The sequence below is a fragment of the Pongo abelii genome, chromosome 6 (genome assembly GCF_028885655.2).
Source record: "Pongo abelii isolate AG06213 chromosome 6, NHGRI_mPonAbe1-v2.0_pri, whole genome shotgun sequence".
In the NCBI taxonomy this organism is placed as follows: Eukaryota; Metazoa; Chordata; class Mammalia; order Primates; family Hominidae; genus Pongo; species Pongo abelii.
Genome location: NC_071991.2, coordinates 83,085,780 through 83,099,306, shown reverse-complemented (window position 1 = coordinate 83,099,306; position 13,527 = coordinate 83,085,780). Strand labels below are relative to the sequence as shown.

The 13,527-nt window shown below is 35.2% G+C and overlaps 1 protein-coding gene across 3 annotated transcripts in view; it reads left to right on the top strand.

The window, feature by feature from the left end:
• The window catches only part of VPS50 (VPS50 subunit of EARP/GARPII complex), a 127,877-nt gene that overhangs the window by 31,904 nt on the left and 82,446 nt on the right, over positions 1–13,527 (top strand). For all 3 annotated transcript variants that reach the window (XM_024249845.3, XM_054559478.2, XM_063726081.1), the window contains 3 exons: positions 8,152–8,194; positions 9,554–9,652; positions 13,073–13,213. In XM_024249845.3, the coding sequence (XP_024105613.2) occupies positions 8,152–8,194; positions 9,554–9,652; positions 13,073–13,213 (283 nt within the window). The remainder of the gene's footprint in view (positions 1–8,151; positions 8,195–9,553; positions 9,653–13,072; positions 13,214–13,527) is intronic.

Here is a 13,527-nt window from a genome sequence, read left to right as displayed (position 1 = left end):
ACTGACTTCCACAGTGGTCGAACTAGTTTACAGTCCCACCAACAGTGTAAAAGTGTTCCTATTTCTCCACATCCTCTCCAGCACCTGTTGTTTCCTGACTTTTTAGTGATTGCCATTCTAACTGGTGTGAGATGGTATCTCATTGTGGTTTTGATTTGCATTTCTCTGATGGCCAGTGATGATGAGCATTTTTTCATGTGTCTTTTGGCTGCATAAATGTCTTCTTTTGAGAAGTGTCTGTTCATATCCTTTGCCCACTTTTTGATGGGGTTGTTTGTTTTTTTCTTGTAAATTTGTTTGAGTTCATTGTAGATTCTGTATATTAGCCCTTTGTCAGATGAGTAGGTTGCAAAAATTTTCTCCCATTTTGTAGGTTGCCTGTTCACTCTGATGGTAGTTTCTTTTGCTGTGCAGAAGCTCTTTAGTTTAATTAGATCCCATTTGTCAATTTTGGCTTTTGTTGCCATTGCTTTTGGTGTTTTAGACATGAAGTCCTTGCCCATGCCTATGTCCTGAATGGTAATGCCTAGGTTTTCTTCTAGGGTTTTTATGGTTTTAGGTCTAACATTTAAGTCTTGAATCCATCTTGAATTAATCTTTGTATAAGGTGTAAGGAAGGGATCCAGTTTCAGCTTTCTCCATATGGCTAGCCAGTTTTCCCAGCACCATTTATTACATAGGGAATCGTTTCCCCATTGCTTGTGTTTGTCAGGTTTGTCAAAGATCAGATAGTTGTAGATATGCAGCGTTATTTCTGAGGGCTCTGTTCTGTTCCATTGATCTATATCTCTGTTTTGGTACCAGTAGCATGCTGTTTTGGTTACTGTAGACTTGTAGTATAGTTTGAAGTCAGGTAGCGTGATGCCTCCAGCTTTGTTCTTTTGGCTTAGGATTGACTTGGCGATGTGGGCTCTTTTTTGGTTCCATATAAACTTTAAAGTAGTTTTTTCCAATTCTGTGAAGAAAGTCCTTGGTAGCTTGATGGGGATGGCATTGAATCTATAAATTACCTTGGGTAGTATGGCCATTTTCACGATATTGATTCTTCCTACCCATGAGCATGGAATGTTCTTCCATTTGTTTGTATCCTCTTTTATTTCCTTGAGCAGTGGTTTGTAGTTCTCCTTGAAGAGGTCCTTCATGTCCCTTGTAAGTTGGGTTCCTTAGTATTTTATTCTCTTTGAAGCAACTGTGAATGGGAGTTCACTCATGATTTGGCTCTCTGTTTGTCTGTTATTGGTGTATAAGAATGCTTGTGATTTTTGTACATTGATTTTGTATCCTGAGACTTTGCTGAAGTTGCTTATCAGCTTAAGGAGATTTTGGGCTGAGACAATGGGGTTTTCTAGATGTACAATCATGTCGTCTGCAAACAGGGACAATTTGACTTCCTCTTTTCCTAATTGAATACCCTTTATTTCCTTCTCCTGCCTAATTGCCCTGGCCAGAACTTCCAACACTATGTTGAATAGGAGTGGTGAGAGAGGGCATCCCTGTCTTGTGCCAGTTTTCAAAGGGAATGCTTCCAGTTTTTGCCCATTCAGTATGATATTGGCTGTGGGTTTGTCATAGATAGCTCTTATTATTTTGAGATATGTCCCATCAATACCTAATTTATTGAGAGTTTTTAGCATGAAGGATTGTTGAATTTTGTCAAAGGCCTTTTCTGCATCTATTGAGATAATCATATGGTGTTTGTCTTTGGTTCTGTTTATATGCTGGATTACATTTATTGATTTGCGTATATTGAACCAGCTTTGCATCCCAGGGATGAAGCCCACTTGATCATGGTGGATAAACTTTTTGATGTGCTGCTGGATTCGGTTTGCCAGTATTTTATTCAGGATTTTTGCATCACTGTTCATCAAGGATATTGGTCTAAAATTCTCTTTTTTGGTTGTGTCTCTGCCCGGCTTTGGTATCAGGATGATGCTGGCCTCATAAAATGAGTTAGGGAGGATTCCCTCTTTTTCTATTGGTTGGAATAGTTTCAGAAGGAATGGTACCAGTTCCTCCTTGTACCTCTGGTGGAATTCGGCTGTGAATCCATCTGGTCCTGGACTCTGTTTGGCTGGTAAGCTATTGATTATTGCCACAATTTCAGCTCCTGTTCTTGGTCTATTCAGAGATTCAACTTCTTCCTGTTTTAACTTTTATCAGTTCACCAAGTAAAAGTTCTGCTGCACTCTGGCATGGGCTTGGCAAACTGTCTTTAAAGGGCCCGATAGTAAATATTCTAGGTTTTACATGCCATATGTCTCTGTTGCAACTATTCAGCTCTGCCTTTGTAGTCTGAAAGTAGCTGTAGACAAAAAGCAAAGGGATGTGGCTATGTTCTAGTAAAACTTTATTTAGAAACACAGACTGCCAGGTGGATTTGGCCTGTGGGTTCTGATCTCTGATCTAGAATTACAGTTAATAAAGTTGGAGATGTTTTGAACATATTAGTATTGGACTCTGAGCTTTGTGGTGATAGATTAGGTCAGGGATTTCTTTCTTTCTGTTTTTGGAGACAGAGTCTCGCTGTGTCACCCAGGCTGGAGTGCAGTGGTACAATCTCGGCTCACTGCAACCTCTGCCTCCCTGGTTCAAGTGATTCTCCTGCCCCAGCCTCCTGAGTAGCTGGAACTAGAGGCGTGCGCCACCCTGCCCCGCTATTTTTTTTCTATTTTTAGTAGAGGTGGGGTTTCATCATGTTAGCCAGGCTGGTCTCGAACTCCTGACCTCAGATGATCCACGTGCCTCAGCCTTCCAAAGTGCTGGGATTACAAGCGTGAGCCACTGCACCTGGGCAAGGTCAGGGATTTATTAACAGAGTTAAGTGAAGTTAAGTGAAGACAGAGATCTAGTTAGATCCAAAGTGATCTTAGGAATTCTGTTATAGCCTGGTTATATACGGTTTGAAGGATCACAAAGACACTCGTGGTACTTAAGAGTTGTTGGTTTAGCTTTAGAATGTTGAAAAATCAGTTTCTCTGAGGTCTGCTGATAAATTCTCTGCTTCCTGTAAGTAGATTGAAAACCACTGGACTAGGCTGTGATTTAAACAGACTGGAACGTCAATGTCTTAGGGCCATGGAGATACAGTATAAACTTGGAAGTACATTTACTTAAGCTCATTCTAAAAGTTTTAGAACTTTACTGAACCATGTACAAACTGGGCAGTTGAGTAACTTGTCTTCAGCATATAACAGAATCGTGAAACATTAGAGCTGGAAGCAACCCTTTCTATCTAGCCCACCTTTATATAGGAAACTGATGCCCAGAGATATTAAAGGACTTGACTTAAATCATATGGTTCATTAATAACAGACCAGGGAAAGATCATTAAGATATTATCGCTGTGCCATCTTGTCTTTCTGTATAGTCAGATTTGTTCAAAATCTTGATTTATATGCGACCTTTCTAGGACTCATTCTTGTGAGTGTATGTGTGTCCTAGATTAGTTTTTTAAAGAACACTATTAATTGGTTCTTTGTGGATAAATTATTCCTAATATTTCCTGTAGTGATGGTAAAAACCCTTTTCAGAATTGTTTGATTCATTCCATTCAGCTTGCAGATCGCTTTTAAAGGCTTTTAGCCTTCCATCTTAGAACTGGTAATTTTTTGACCATAATGCTGCATTTATTTATCAAAATGTTTATGAATAGATCCTTTTAACATACTTTGATTAATTGATCAAAATAGATTGAATTCATGTTTCTAAATGATGGCTAAGAGCTTCTTTAAAAGCTGTACGTTAATGTCCACTATTTAATCACATAACTTTTATATATGTATTTTTAATTAGTAAATTGTTGTCAAATTGCAGTTGTACATTTTGAAAGCATTTTTAGTGAAACCAAATTTTTGATTTATAGATTTTTATGTTTGTAATCTTCCATATGCTGTTTACCTTACCACATTTGCATTAAATCTTAATAAATAGGATATAGAATTATTTACCTTTAATAACAGCCATAAAAACATCTAGGTTTATTATAATTTCATAAACCAACACTAAAGCCCATTTGTTTTGATAGAGAAGCCGAAGAAATCATTGCTTTCATTTGTGAATCAATTCAGATATATTTCTTTTTCCTCCAGACTCAAAATATTCCCTAAAGGAATATGTTTACCAGTTCTGAATTACTCATTATTCCACTTGTCCTTGCCTCTCTGTTTCTGTTACTCTAGGATCAGCCTTGGGTGAAATTTTGAACTCCATATGATAGTGTAACTGTCTTTAACTCTTACTCATCTCTCTTTTGTTGCTAAGTCTCCTGCAGACCCAGAGTTCAGTGTGATTCTTTTTCTTCTAAAACATTATTTTCCCTTTCCTTCTATCTCTGTAGTTTTATTTATTGAGGTAGAGAATAGGGGCTAATGGAATGATGGCAAAATTTTACCATTTTTCTTTGAATTACATATTTGACTTAGAATATTTATTATCTGCTCTGAGGTAGTAAATTTATTTCTGGAGAGTCACTGGTGAGTAAGCCACAGTGCCTTAAACACTTGTGCCTTGGAGACACAGCCACAGGTATTCCTTACTGTAATACAGGATGCTGTAAACAGAGTATTATGAAGGTTGTGGGGGTAGTTACTTAGCAGGGAAGGACTTCCCAGAGAATATGGTATTTGAATTAAGCCTGGAAAGATAGATGGATGTTTGTGAGAGAGAAAGGAAGAAGGGATATTCAAGTTATTGTGAGCACTATGTACAAGAACTGAGGGTGTGAAAGTCTGGAGTTTGGTTTAGGTGCTGTGCACAGTACATATGTCTAAAATATAGGCATTGAGAAGTCAATGCGAAGTTATTTTTTTCATGTCAGATTGTTAAAGGTCTTACATGCCGTACTAATTTGGGGCTTTTCTTGTTAGTTTAATACGGAGCCACCAAAAGATTTAAAGCAGGAGATTAATGTTTTATTTTTGCTTTACTTAAGAGCTGCACTCAGATGTCTTTAGGGACCAGGCAGGTCATATAAATGTGAGGCTGCCAGATGTAAGACCACAGGAAATGGTAGAGCCCACAGGACTAGGTAGCACTTGCCTTGCATAAAGCCTTTTGACAACACTGTGTCTGCCAAATCATATAGAATATTGACCAAATCCAATGTGAAGTTAGACCCCTGCTCAGAGCTATTTCTGACAGCTTTTTGAAGGATGTTGTACAATGTTTGGTTGATGGTGTTTGTCAAATAAATGGATAGATTGATTAAAATAGGTGTGTTGCATGTGCAGATTCGTTAGGAAGCTATTTTTTTTTTCATTATTTTAAGTTCCGGGTACATGTGCAGAATGTGCATGTCTGTTACATAGGTAAATGAGTGCCATGGTGGTTTGCTGCACCTATCAACCCATCATCTAGGTATTAAATCTGGCATGCATTAGCTATTTTTCCTGATGCTCTTCTTCCCACCCGTCCCCTGATAGGCCCCACTGTGTTGTTCCCCTCCCTGTGTCCATGTGTTCTCATTGTTCAGCTCCCACTTATAAGTCAGAACATGTGGTGTTTGGTTTTCTATTCCTGTGTTAGTTTGCTGGAGATAATGGCTTCCAGCTTCATCCATGTCCCCGCAAAGGACATGATCTGATTCCTTTTTATGACTGCATAGTATCCCATGGTGTATATGTACCACATTTTCTTTATCCAGTCTGTCACTGATGGGCATTTGGGTTGACTCCATTTCTTTGCTATTCACATGTCTTTGCTATTCACATGTCTTTGTTATCTTGAATAGTGCTGCAGTGAGCATACACGTGCATGTATCTTTATAACAGAATGATTTATATTCCCTAAGCAAAAGGTGATAATGCTTGAATTAGGACATAGAATTGAGAAAAGATAAGCACAGGTGGATATGGGAAATACTGAAATGAAATGGTAGAATCATCAGGATTTGATTACCAATTACGTATAGAGAGGGAAGAATGCAAGATGACGCTGAGATTTTCAGCTTTGTTTGAGTAGGTGGTGATGCTGTGAATCGAGACAGAGAACATGGGAGAAGGAACAGCTCTGAGGGAGAGAAGATACTGATTTGTTTTGTTTTGCTTTTCTTGGGGTTGGGTGAGGATTTATTTAATTCTTTGAAAGTGTTAAGACACTACCATAGCTATCCTTTTGGGGGAATTATTTTGGGGACAATAGTTTTCATTCTTCATTCACTTATTTATCCATTCATTATTTTTTTGGCAGGAATTGTCCTAGAATTATTTTTTTAAGGAAATTTCAGTCCTACCTGCAAGTATTCCCTTAATCTATGTCTGAGGATTTGGCTATATTTCAGGCACAAATCCTGGTTAGAGATCTTAATTTTTCTAATAAGGTATCAGTCGTACACTGTTAATTGTCAAAGGATATAGTTTTGCTCACTTCCAGTTTTTACTAGAGAATATACTCTCCAGTCCTCAACTTCAATTCAAAGTATGCTTATGATAAATACTATTTGCAGAAAATGATCTAATTCCTCTAGATGTTTGGACATTTATCATTGAGAGCATCAAAAACTGTGTGCTTGTATTACATTGGTTTTACTTTTCTGACAGATTGCTATCTATATCTATCTATATCTCACTCTGGTATTATCTCTGTAGCTTGCCTTGAAAGGGTCTATAAGAAGCAAATGCAAGGAACCCATTATTGTATGTATTGTAAGGATATTGTCAAGGGTGTTGTGCCTTTGGAGATCAAGACACTGGCAAAATTTTCTCTCGGAACTTAATGCAAGCAAAAGTGATTTTTATATTTTTGTTTTGATTTATTTTTCCCCTTTGAGCTACTGGTATGTTCTTCTGTTATAGACACTGGATTAAGTACTATGGCCCTCCCTATTTGCTTTGGCTGCTAGGAATTTGAGAGTCAAGTTTATTATCAGTAGATAGCAATTTTAAAAACCTTTGATTTTGGTGTGCTAAACGTCTTTCACTTGTTTGTACTATTTTAAGAACAATTAGGTTTTATTCTTTCTTGTTAAAATATGTTCTCTGTGATTGCATTTATTTTGTTAGATATCATATCCTTTTTAGTAGTGAGATATAATAATTCAAATAATGTTAATTCTGTTGATTTTTTTTTTACTGACCTCGTAAGAATTAAAAGGGGAAAAAATCTAGATTCAATCACATGTCCTAAGTGTATGAGTATAATTCAGTAAGCTTTTATAAAGTAAACATAGTTATGTAATTACCACCTAGAAGTAGAAACAGAGTATTTCTGACACCCCACAAACTTTTCGCATGTCTTATCCCAGTCATTCTTCTAAGGTAAGCACTGTTCTGGCTTCTGTCACCAAAATTAGTTTTGCTTGTTTAGAACTTTAAATAAATGGAAGCATACAGTATATACTATTTTTTACTGACTTCTTTTGCCAAACATGTTTTTGGGGTTCACATAAATTTTAATTGCTGTAGGATTTTATTGTATGAATTTATCACATTTTGCTTATCTAATTATTCTAGACAATTGTGTTGCCTCAGGTTTTTGCCTATTAAAAATAATGCTACAAGGATTCTGTGTGCTTTTCTGTTCGGTATGTATCCAGGACTAGACCTGCTGGGAGGTAGAGTGTGTGTTGTTTCAGTAGATATTAGGGTTTTCCGAGAGGTTATATCAGTTTCCCCTTCCTCTAGCATCAAATGAGTGGTTCTGTTTTCTCAACGTCCTTGCCAACATTTGGTGGTGTCATTTTTAATTTTTTAAAAATATTTTTAGCCATTCTTTTCATTTGTAACAGTGTTTTTATAGTATTAATTTGCATTTCCTGAATGACCAATACACTTGAGACAGATAGAATAAAAATAAAGGGTAAAAGTCTTCAGATCACTGAGAAAGAGGATATTCAATTGGCTGTTAAACACACAAACATTGTTTATATAGACACTGTTTATGTAAAAGTTATCAATTTTAATTCTTCAGTTTTTTTATTTTTGTCTATAGATTGTTTCTTTCTACTCACACAATCCTGTTGGCTGCTGGTAATGACTCTTACTCCCTTCTAGTACTTTTTCTTATTGCATTGTCTATATGTAGAATTCAGCAGCATGTCTTACGGTCTATACTCTTAATCTTTGAATTTACGGATTAATTATTCAGTTAGTATGTATTTATTTAGCACTTAGTTTGTCTCAGAAATAGGAAAAAACTCTGTTTTTTTTTTAATAGTGAACTGAATTCAAAGCTGCAAGATACTTTGGAACAGATTGAGGTAAGAAGGATTATATCCTAACCTTAATGACTTTTTCTTTTCAGAAGTTTTTGAATAGCCTAGGTGCAACATTGTGTTTTGGCTTTTATGTTATTACCAATGTCTCTAGATCACTGTATTTCTTGATTTTCATTTGGAATATCTATTTATGGTCAAGTTAGTGTAAAAATTTACTTGTAAATTATGGAATCTCAAAACAGCATTTGAAAATATTGCCATTTCCAAGAAAAATTTCCGAACTATTAGCCATAGGTGTGTTCTCATATAAATTATATAATAGCCAAAATACTTTCTATGTATTAATTATATTTTAATTATCAGTTACTTTATTGTTTAGTATAGTGAGTTAATTTACTTGTAAGTAATTATTGGCTGATGAAAACCCTCCAAAATTCCTAAACCTCATAATGATACTCATATAGTTCATCAAAAATGTAGAAACTAAAAAGGAAGAGATATGTAATTGTGAGCATGAAGCGTGTTTTGCCTGTTACATATATTCAAAATTCATCGCTTTCCTTGACAATCTTTGCAAAGGAGGGTGTTCATTTTAATAAATAAGAATTATTTGGTTTCTTCTAGTCTTTTATTGTTTTCCTGATAAGAGTATTTATAAAAATTGAGATTGGACTTTCAAATTACCTTTTGAGAAAGTAATTTTTGACCACAAATGCAATTATTTGCTATTAAATAATTGTGAGAATGACAGTTTATTTGATAGTCACAGAAACAACTGCTTTGAGTGGCTTAAGTTAACAATTCCCTGAATATTTTAATGAAGGCTTTCTTTTGAGAGCCCAGTATTTCTTCACTCTTAATAGATATTATTCTGTATTTATATTAAAAACTCTTATTTCAAAGTAAAATCTTGAAATAGAAATCCATAAAGCATAGTAATTTAGATATAAGAGCTTAAACCTTGAGGAATATACTTTTAAATTCAATATAGTTTTGTTGAGAATTCCTTTTCGTTGATTAGAGAAAGATTGTTTTATTGTTCTCCAATAGTCCCACAAATTCAGTTTATATAAGATTTTAGCAGATGCTTGAGGAAACATTAAGTAGTAGTAAGATTCATTACTAAACTATTATTTTGTTTCCTGTAAAACACTAGGCATGGGTTTTAAGGCATAGAAATTCACATGTTAATATCTTGGTAAACTTGATTATAGTTGCTAATAAATTTACAATTGCAATTTATAACTTTATTTAAATTTGTTTTTGACTTCTAAATCTGATATGATAGTAAATGTATTTAAATGTTAACTAAAAGTGAGAAATTAGTCTTAATGTTTTCTTCTCATTGCCTTGAAAACAGAATTCCTTACCCATGTGTTGCTTCTTCTTTTACTTACATAGGAACAGCTGGACGTAGCTCTTTCCAAAATCTGCAAGAATTTTGACATTAACCATTATACCAAGGTTCAACAAGCTTATCGACTTCTTGGAAAAACACAGGTTTGTTTCAAAAGGATGTTTGGATTTTTCCTTAATCAGGAATTTGTTGTCCTTCATGATTAAGTCTGAATATTGTTAATCTCATGTCCTTAAAAAGTTTTATTTAACGAAGTACATTTTTATTCTGAATTAACAGTGATAAAATGGTTGTTCTTGTAGACTCAGAGGGTATGTAATGTGGTTAAAACATTACAGTAGTTTGTTTTGAACTATGAAGTACTTGTCAGGTTTAATGTTTTCACAATTTTATGTAGATTTTCCAATAAGTATATTATAAGATAATTCAGTGGGAGACAACATGTAGTCTCTTTTAACTCAGCTCTTGGTTCTGAAACAGCACTTCCTAACTTGCAGCTTCACGTGTTGTTAGACAGGCCAGCATGACTCCCTCAAAATGATATGTCAGCATTGTACATTTTGTACATTTATCTGTAAAACAAGTCCATTTTATTTATCAGATATTTCAGAGGGTCCTTTTATCCCCAAAATGTCATAACTTCTCTCATAATATGTGGCTTTTCATACTCTTACTGTTCAAGGGCTTCCTTGAAAAACTTGAAACAGGTGCCGTGGTTTTGAAAGTTAATTGTATCTTTTGTTTGTATAGGATTATATGTTTACCTATACAACATTTAATGTGATAGATGTAAATGTTTTCTTCCCTTAAATGGTCCCCTCTTTTAGAAGGAAGTTTAAGATTTTGCTAAACAATTTAAACTCTACATTTTGAAATCTGAATAAAGAAATTTTACTGTTTATTGTAATTTAATTTTCTTGTCTTAAGCTATACCCAAGAAAAAAATCTAAGAAGAACGAACTTAGCAATTTTGAGGGATATGTTTAAACATCTTTGAAAATAGGATTATAACTTCTCATTTCCCTCATAAGATTAAGTCTTAAATTCCATAAATATTTTTGGTACCTCCCACGCGCATTGCTTCAGGTGTCTGGATATAGGCTTTTATGTATCTTACCTTTTAGTGAGGGATACTGGCATACATCTTTTTATTACACTTCACTTTATTGTGCTTTTCAGATACTGTGTTATTTACAAATTAAAGGTTTATGACAAACCTGCATCAAGCAAGTCTGTCAGTGTCATTTTTCCAACAGTATGCATGCACTTCATATCTGTGTGTCAGATTTTCATGATTCTTGCAGTATTTCCAACTTTTTCATCATTATTATATGTGGGATGGTGATCTGTGTTTAGTGAGCTTCATGTTAGTATTGTAATTGTTTTGTGATCCATGGACTGTGCCCATATAAAATGGTGAACTTAATTCACAAATATGTGTGTTCTGACCACTGTACCAACTGGCCATTCCCCCTTCTCTCCCTCTTTTTGGACGTTTCTATTCTCTGAGACACAGCAGTATTGAAAATAGGCCAATTAATAAACCTACAGTGGCTTCATGTCTCTCACTTTAAATCAAAAGCTAGAAATTATTAAGCTTAGTGAAGATGGCTATGCTAAAGGACAGATTTTCAGTGTACACAGAACAGCCTTCTATTAGAAGAAGATGGCACCTAGGATTTTCAGAGGCACAGAGAATAAGTCAATGCCTGGCTTCAAAGCATCAAAGGACAGGTTGACTCTCTTATTAGGGGCTAAGGCATGTGGAGACTTTAAGTTGTAGCCAGTGCTCATTTATGATTCTGAAAATCCTAGGACACTTTAGAATTATGCTAAATCTACTCTGCCTGTGCTCTATAAGTGGAGTAGCAAAGCCTGGATGATAGCACATCGATTACAGCATGGCCTACTGAATGTGTTAAGCCCACTGTTGAGACCACCTGCTCAGAAAAAAAATGTCCCTTTCAAAATATCACTGTCCATTGACAATGTACCTAGTCCCCCATGACTTTGATGGAGTTATACAAGAAGATGAATGTTGTTTTCATGCCTGATAACAGTCATTCTGCATCACATGGATCAAGGAATAATTTTGGCTTTCAAGTCATGCTACTTAAGAAATACATTTTATAAGGCTATAGGTACCATAGATAGTGATTATTCTGATGGATCTGGGGAGAGTAAATTGAAAACCTTCTGGATTTACCATATGCCATTAAGAACATTTGTGATTCCTCTGCTGGATCTCAGGAAAGTCAACTGAAAACCTCCCATAAAGGATTCACCATTCTAGGTGCCATTAAGAACATTCGTGATTCATGAGAGGAGGGCAAAATAGCAACATTAGCAGGAGTTTGGAAGAAGTTGATTCCAGCCTTCATGATGACTTTGAGGGGTTCAAAACTTCAGTGGAAGAAATCACTGCAGATGTGGTAGAAACAGCAACAGAAGTAGAATTAGAAGTGGAGCCTGAAGATGTGACTGAATTGCTATAATCTTATGATAAAACTTGAATGGATGTAAGAGTTGCTTCTTATGGATGAGCAAAGACAGTGGTTTCTTGAGATAGAATCTACTAGTGAAGATGCCATGAACATTGTTGAAATAACAAGAAATAATTTGGGATATTACATAAACTTAGTTGATAAAGCAGCAGGAGGGTCTGAGAGGATTGACTGTAGTTTTGAAAGAAGTTCTACTGTGGATAAAATGCTATCAAACAGCATTGCATGCTACAGAGAAATATTTTGTGAAAAGAAGAGTCAACTAATGCAGGAAACTTCACTGTTGTCTTTTCAGAAATTGCCATAGCCACTTCAGCCTTTAGCAACCAGCACCCTGATCAGTCAGCAGCCGTCAACATTGAGGCAAGACCCTCGACCCGAAAAAAGATCGAATCACTGAAGGCCCAGATGATTATTAGCATTTTTTTAAATTTTAGCAATTTTTTAAAATTAAGCTTTATATGTTGTTTTTTAAAGACATAATGCTATTACACACTTTAAATAGACTATAGTACAGTGTAAATGTAACTTTTATATGCACTGGGAAATAAAAAAATTTGCTTTTTGAGGTATGCCTGTAAATGAATATGATGTCAGATAGTAACAAATGTTACAAAGAAATATAAATCAGAGTATGTGGATGCAGAGATAGAAAGTACTGATTCATATAGGCTAGTCATGGAAGGTTCCCTGAGAAGATTACCATTGAGAAGTGTACTGAATGATATAAAAGAAGGAATACATGCAGAATGATGCAGAGGGTAATTAGAGATATGGTTGTGTACAACGTATTTAAGAAAGAGCAAGATGAGTACCAGTTATAAATAAAGAACAACAGAGCAGTGTTTACGAGTCACATTTATTTTGAGTGCTCTGATAATCTGGTTATGTGAAGGGTTATTTGCAAATAATATACTCTACAGGTATAATTCTGGGAAAAATATTATCTTTGTGTTGTAATTATTATTTGAAAAGATGTTTCCCTGGGTTTTTTCAATTTGTTGATATTTATTTGTTTTAATAATGTGAAATTATGTTGTGCGTTTTTTCTTTCCACAGACAGCAATGGATCAACTTCATATGCACTTCACCCAAGCCATTCACAACACCGTGTTTCAAGTTGTTCTTGGTTATGTGGAACTATGTGCAGGAAACACAGACACAAAATTCCAAAAGCTGCAATATAAGGATCTCTGTACAGTATGTAGTGACTTAATTACTATTCATATATCTCTCCTTTAGATTTTAAATTTATATTTCCTTTATCTTGGTACCTACCTATTTGAAAATGCTACTAAAATAAAAATAAATCTTTGCCAAAATTTTTTTTTCTCCCAAGTTGTTCTTTTCCTCATAGAGAAATTGGAGGACTCAGTCACACAAATGGTAAAGGTTACTGAGATTGGAGCATGATTGCTTCTCAATCAACTCTTTACCATTTCATAGCTTCTTTTACCCATCTCTCTCAGGCTCCGAATTATCTCTTATGAATGCATCCAGTAGGCTTCTAAGCA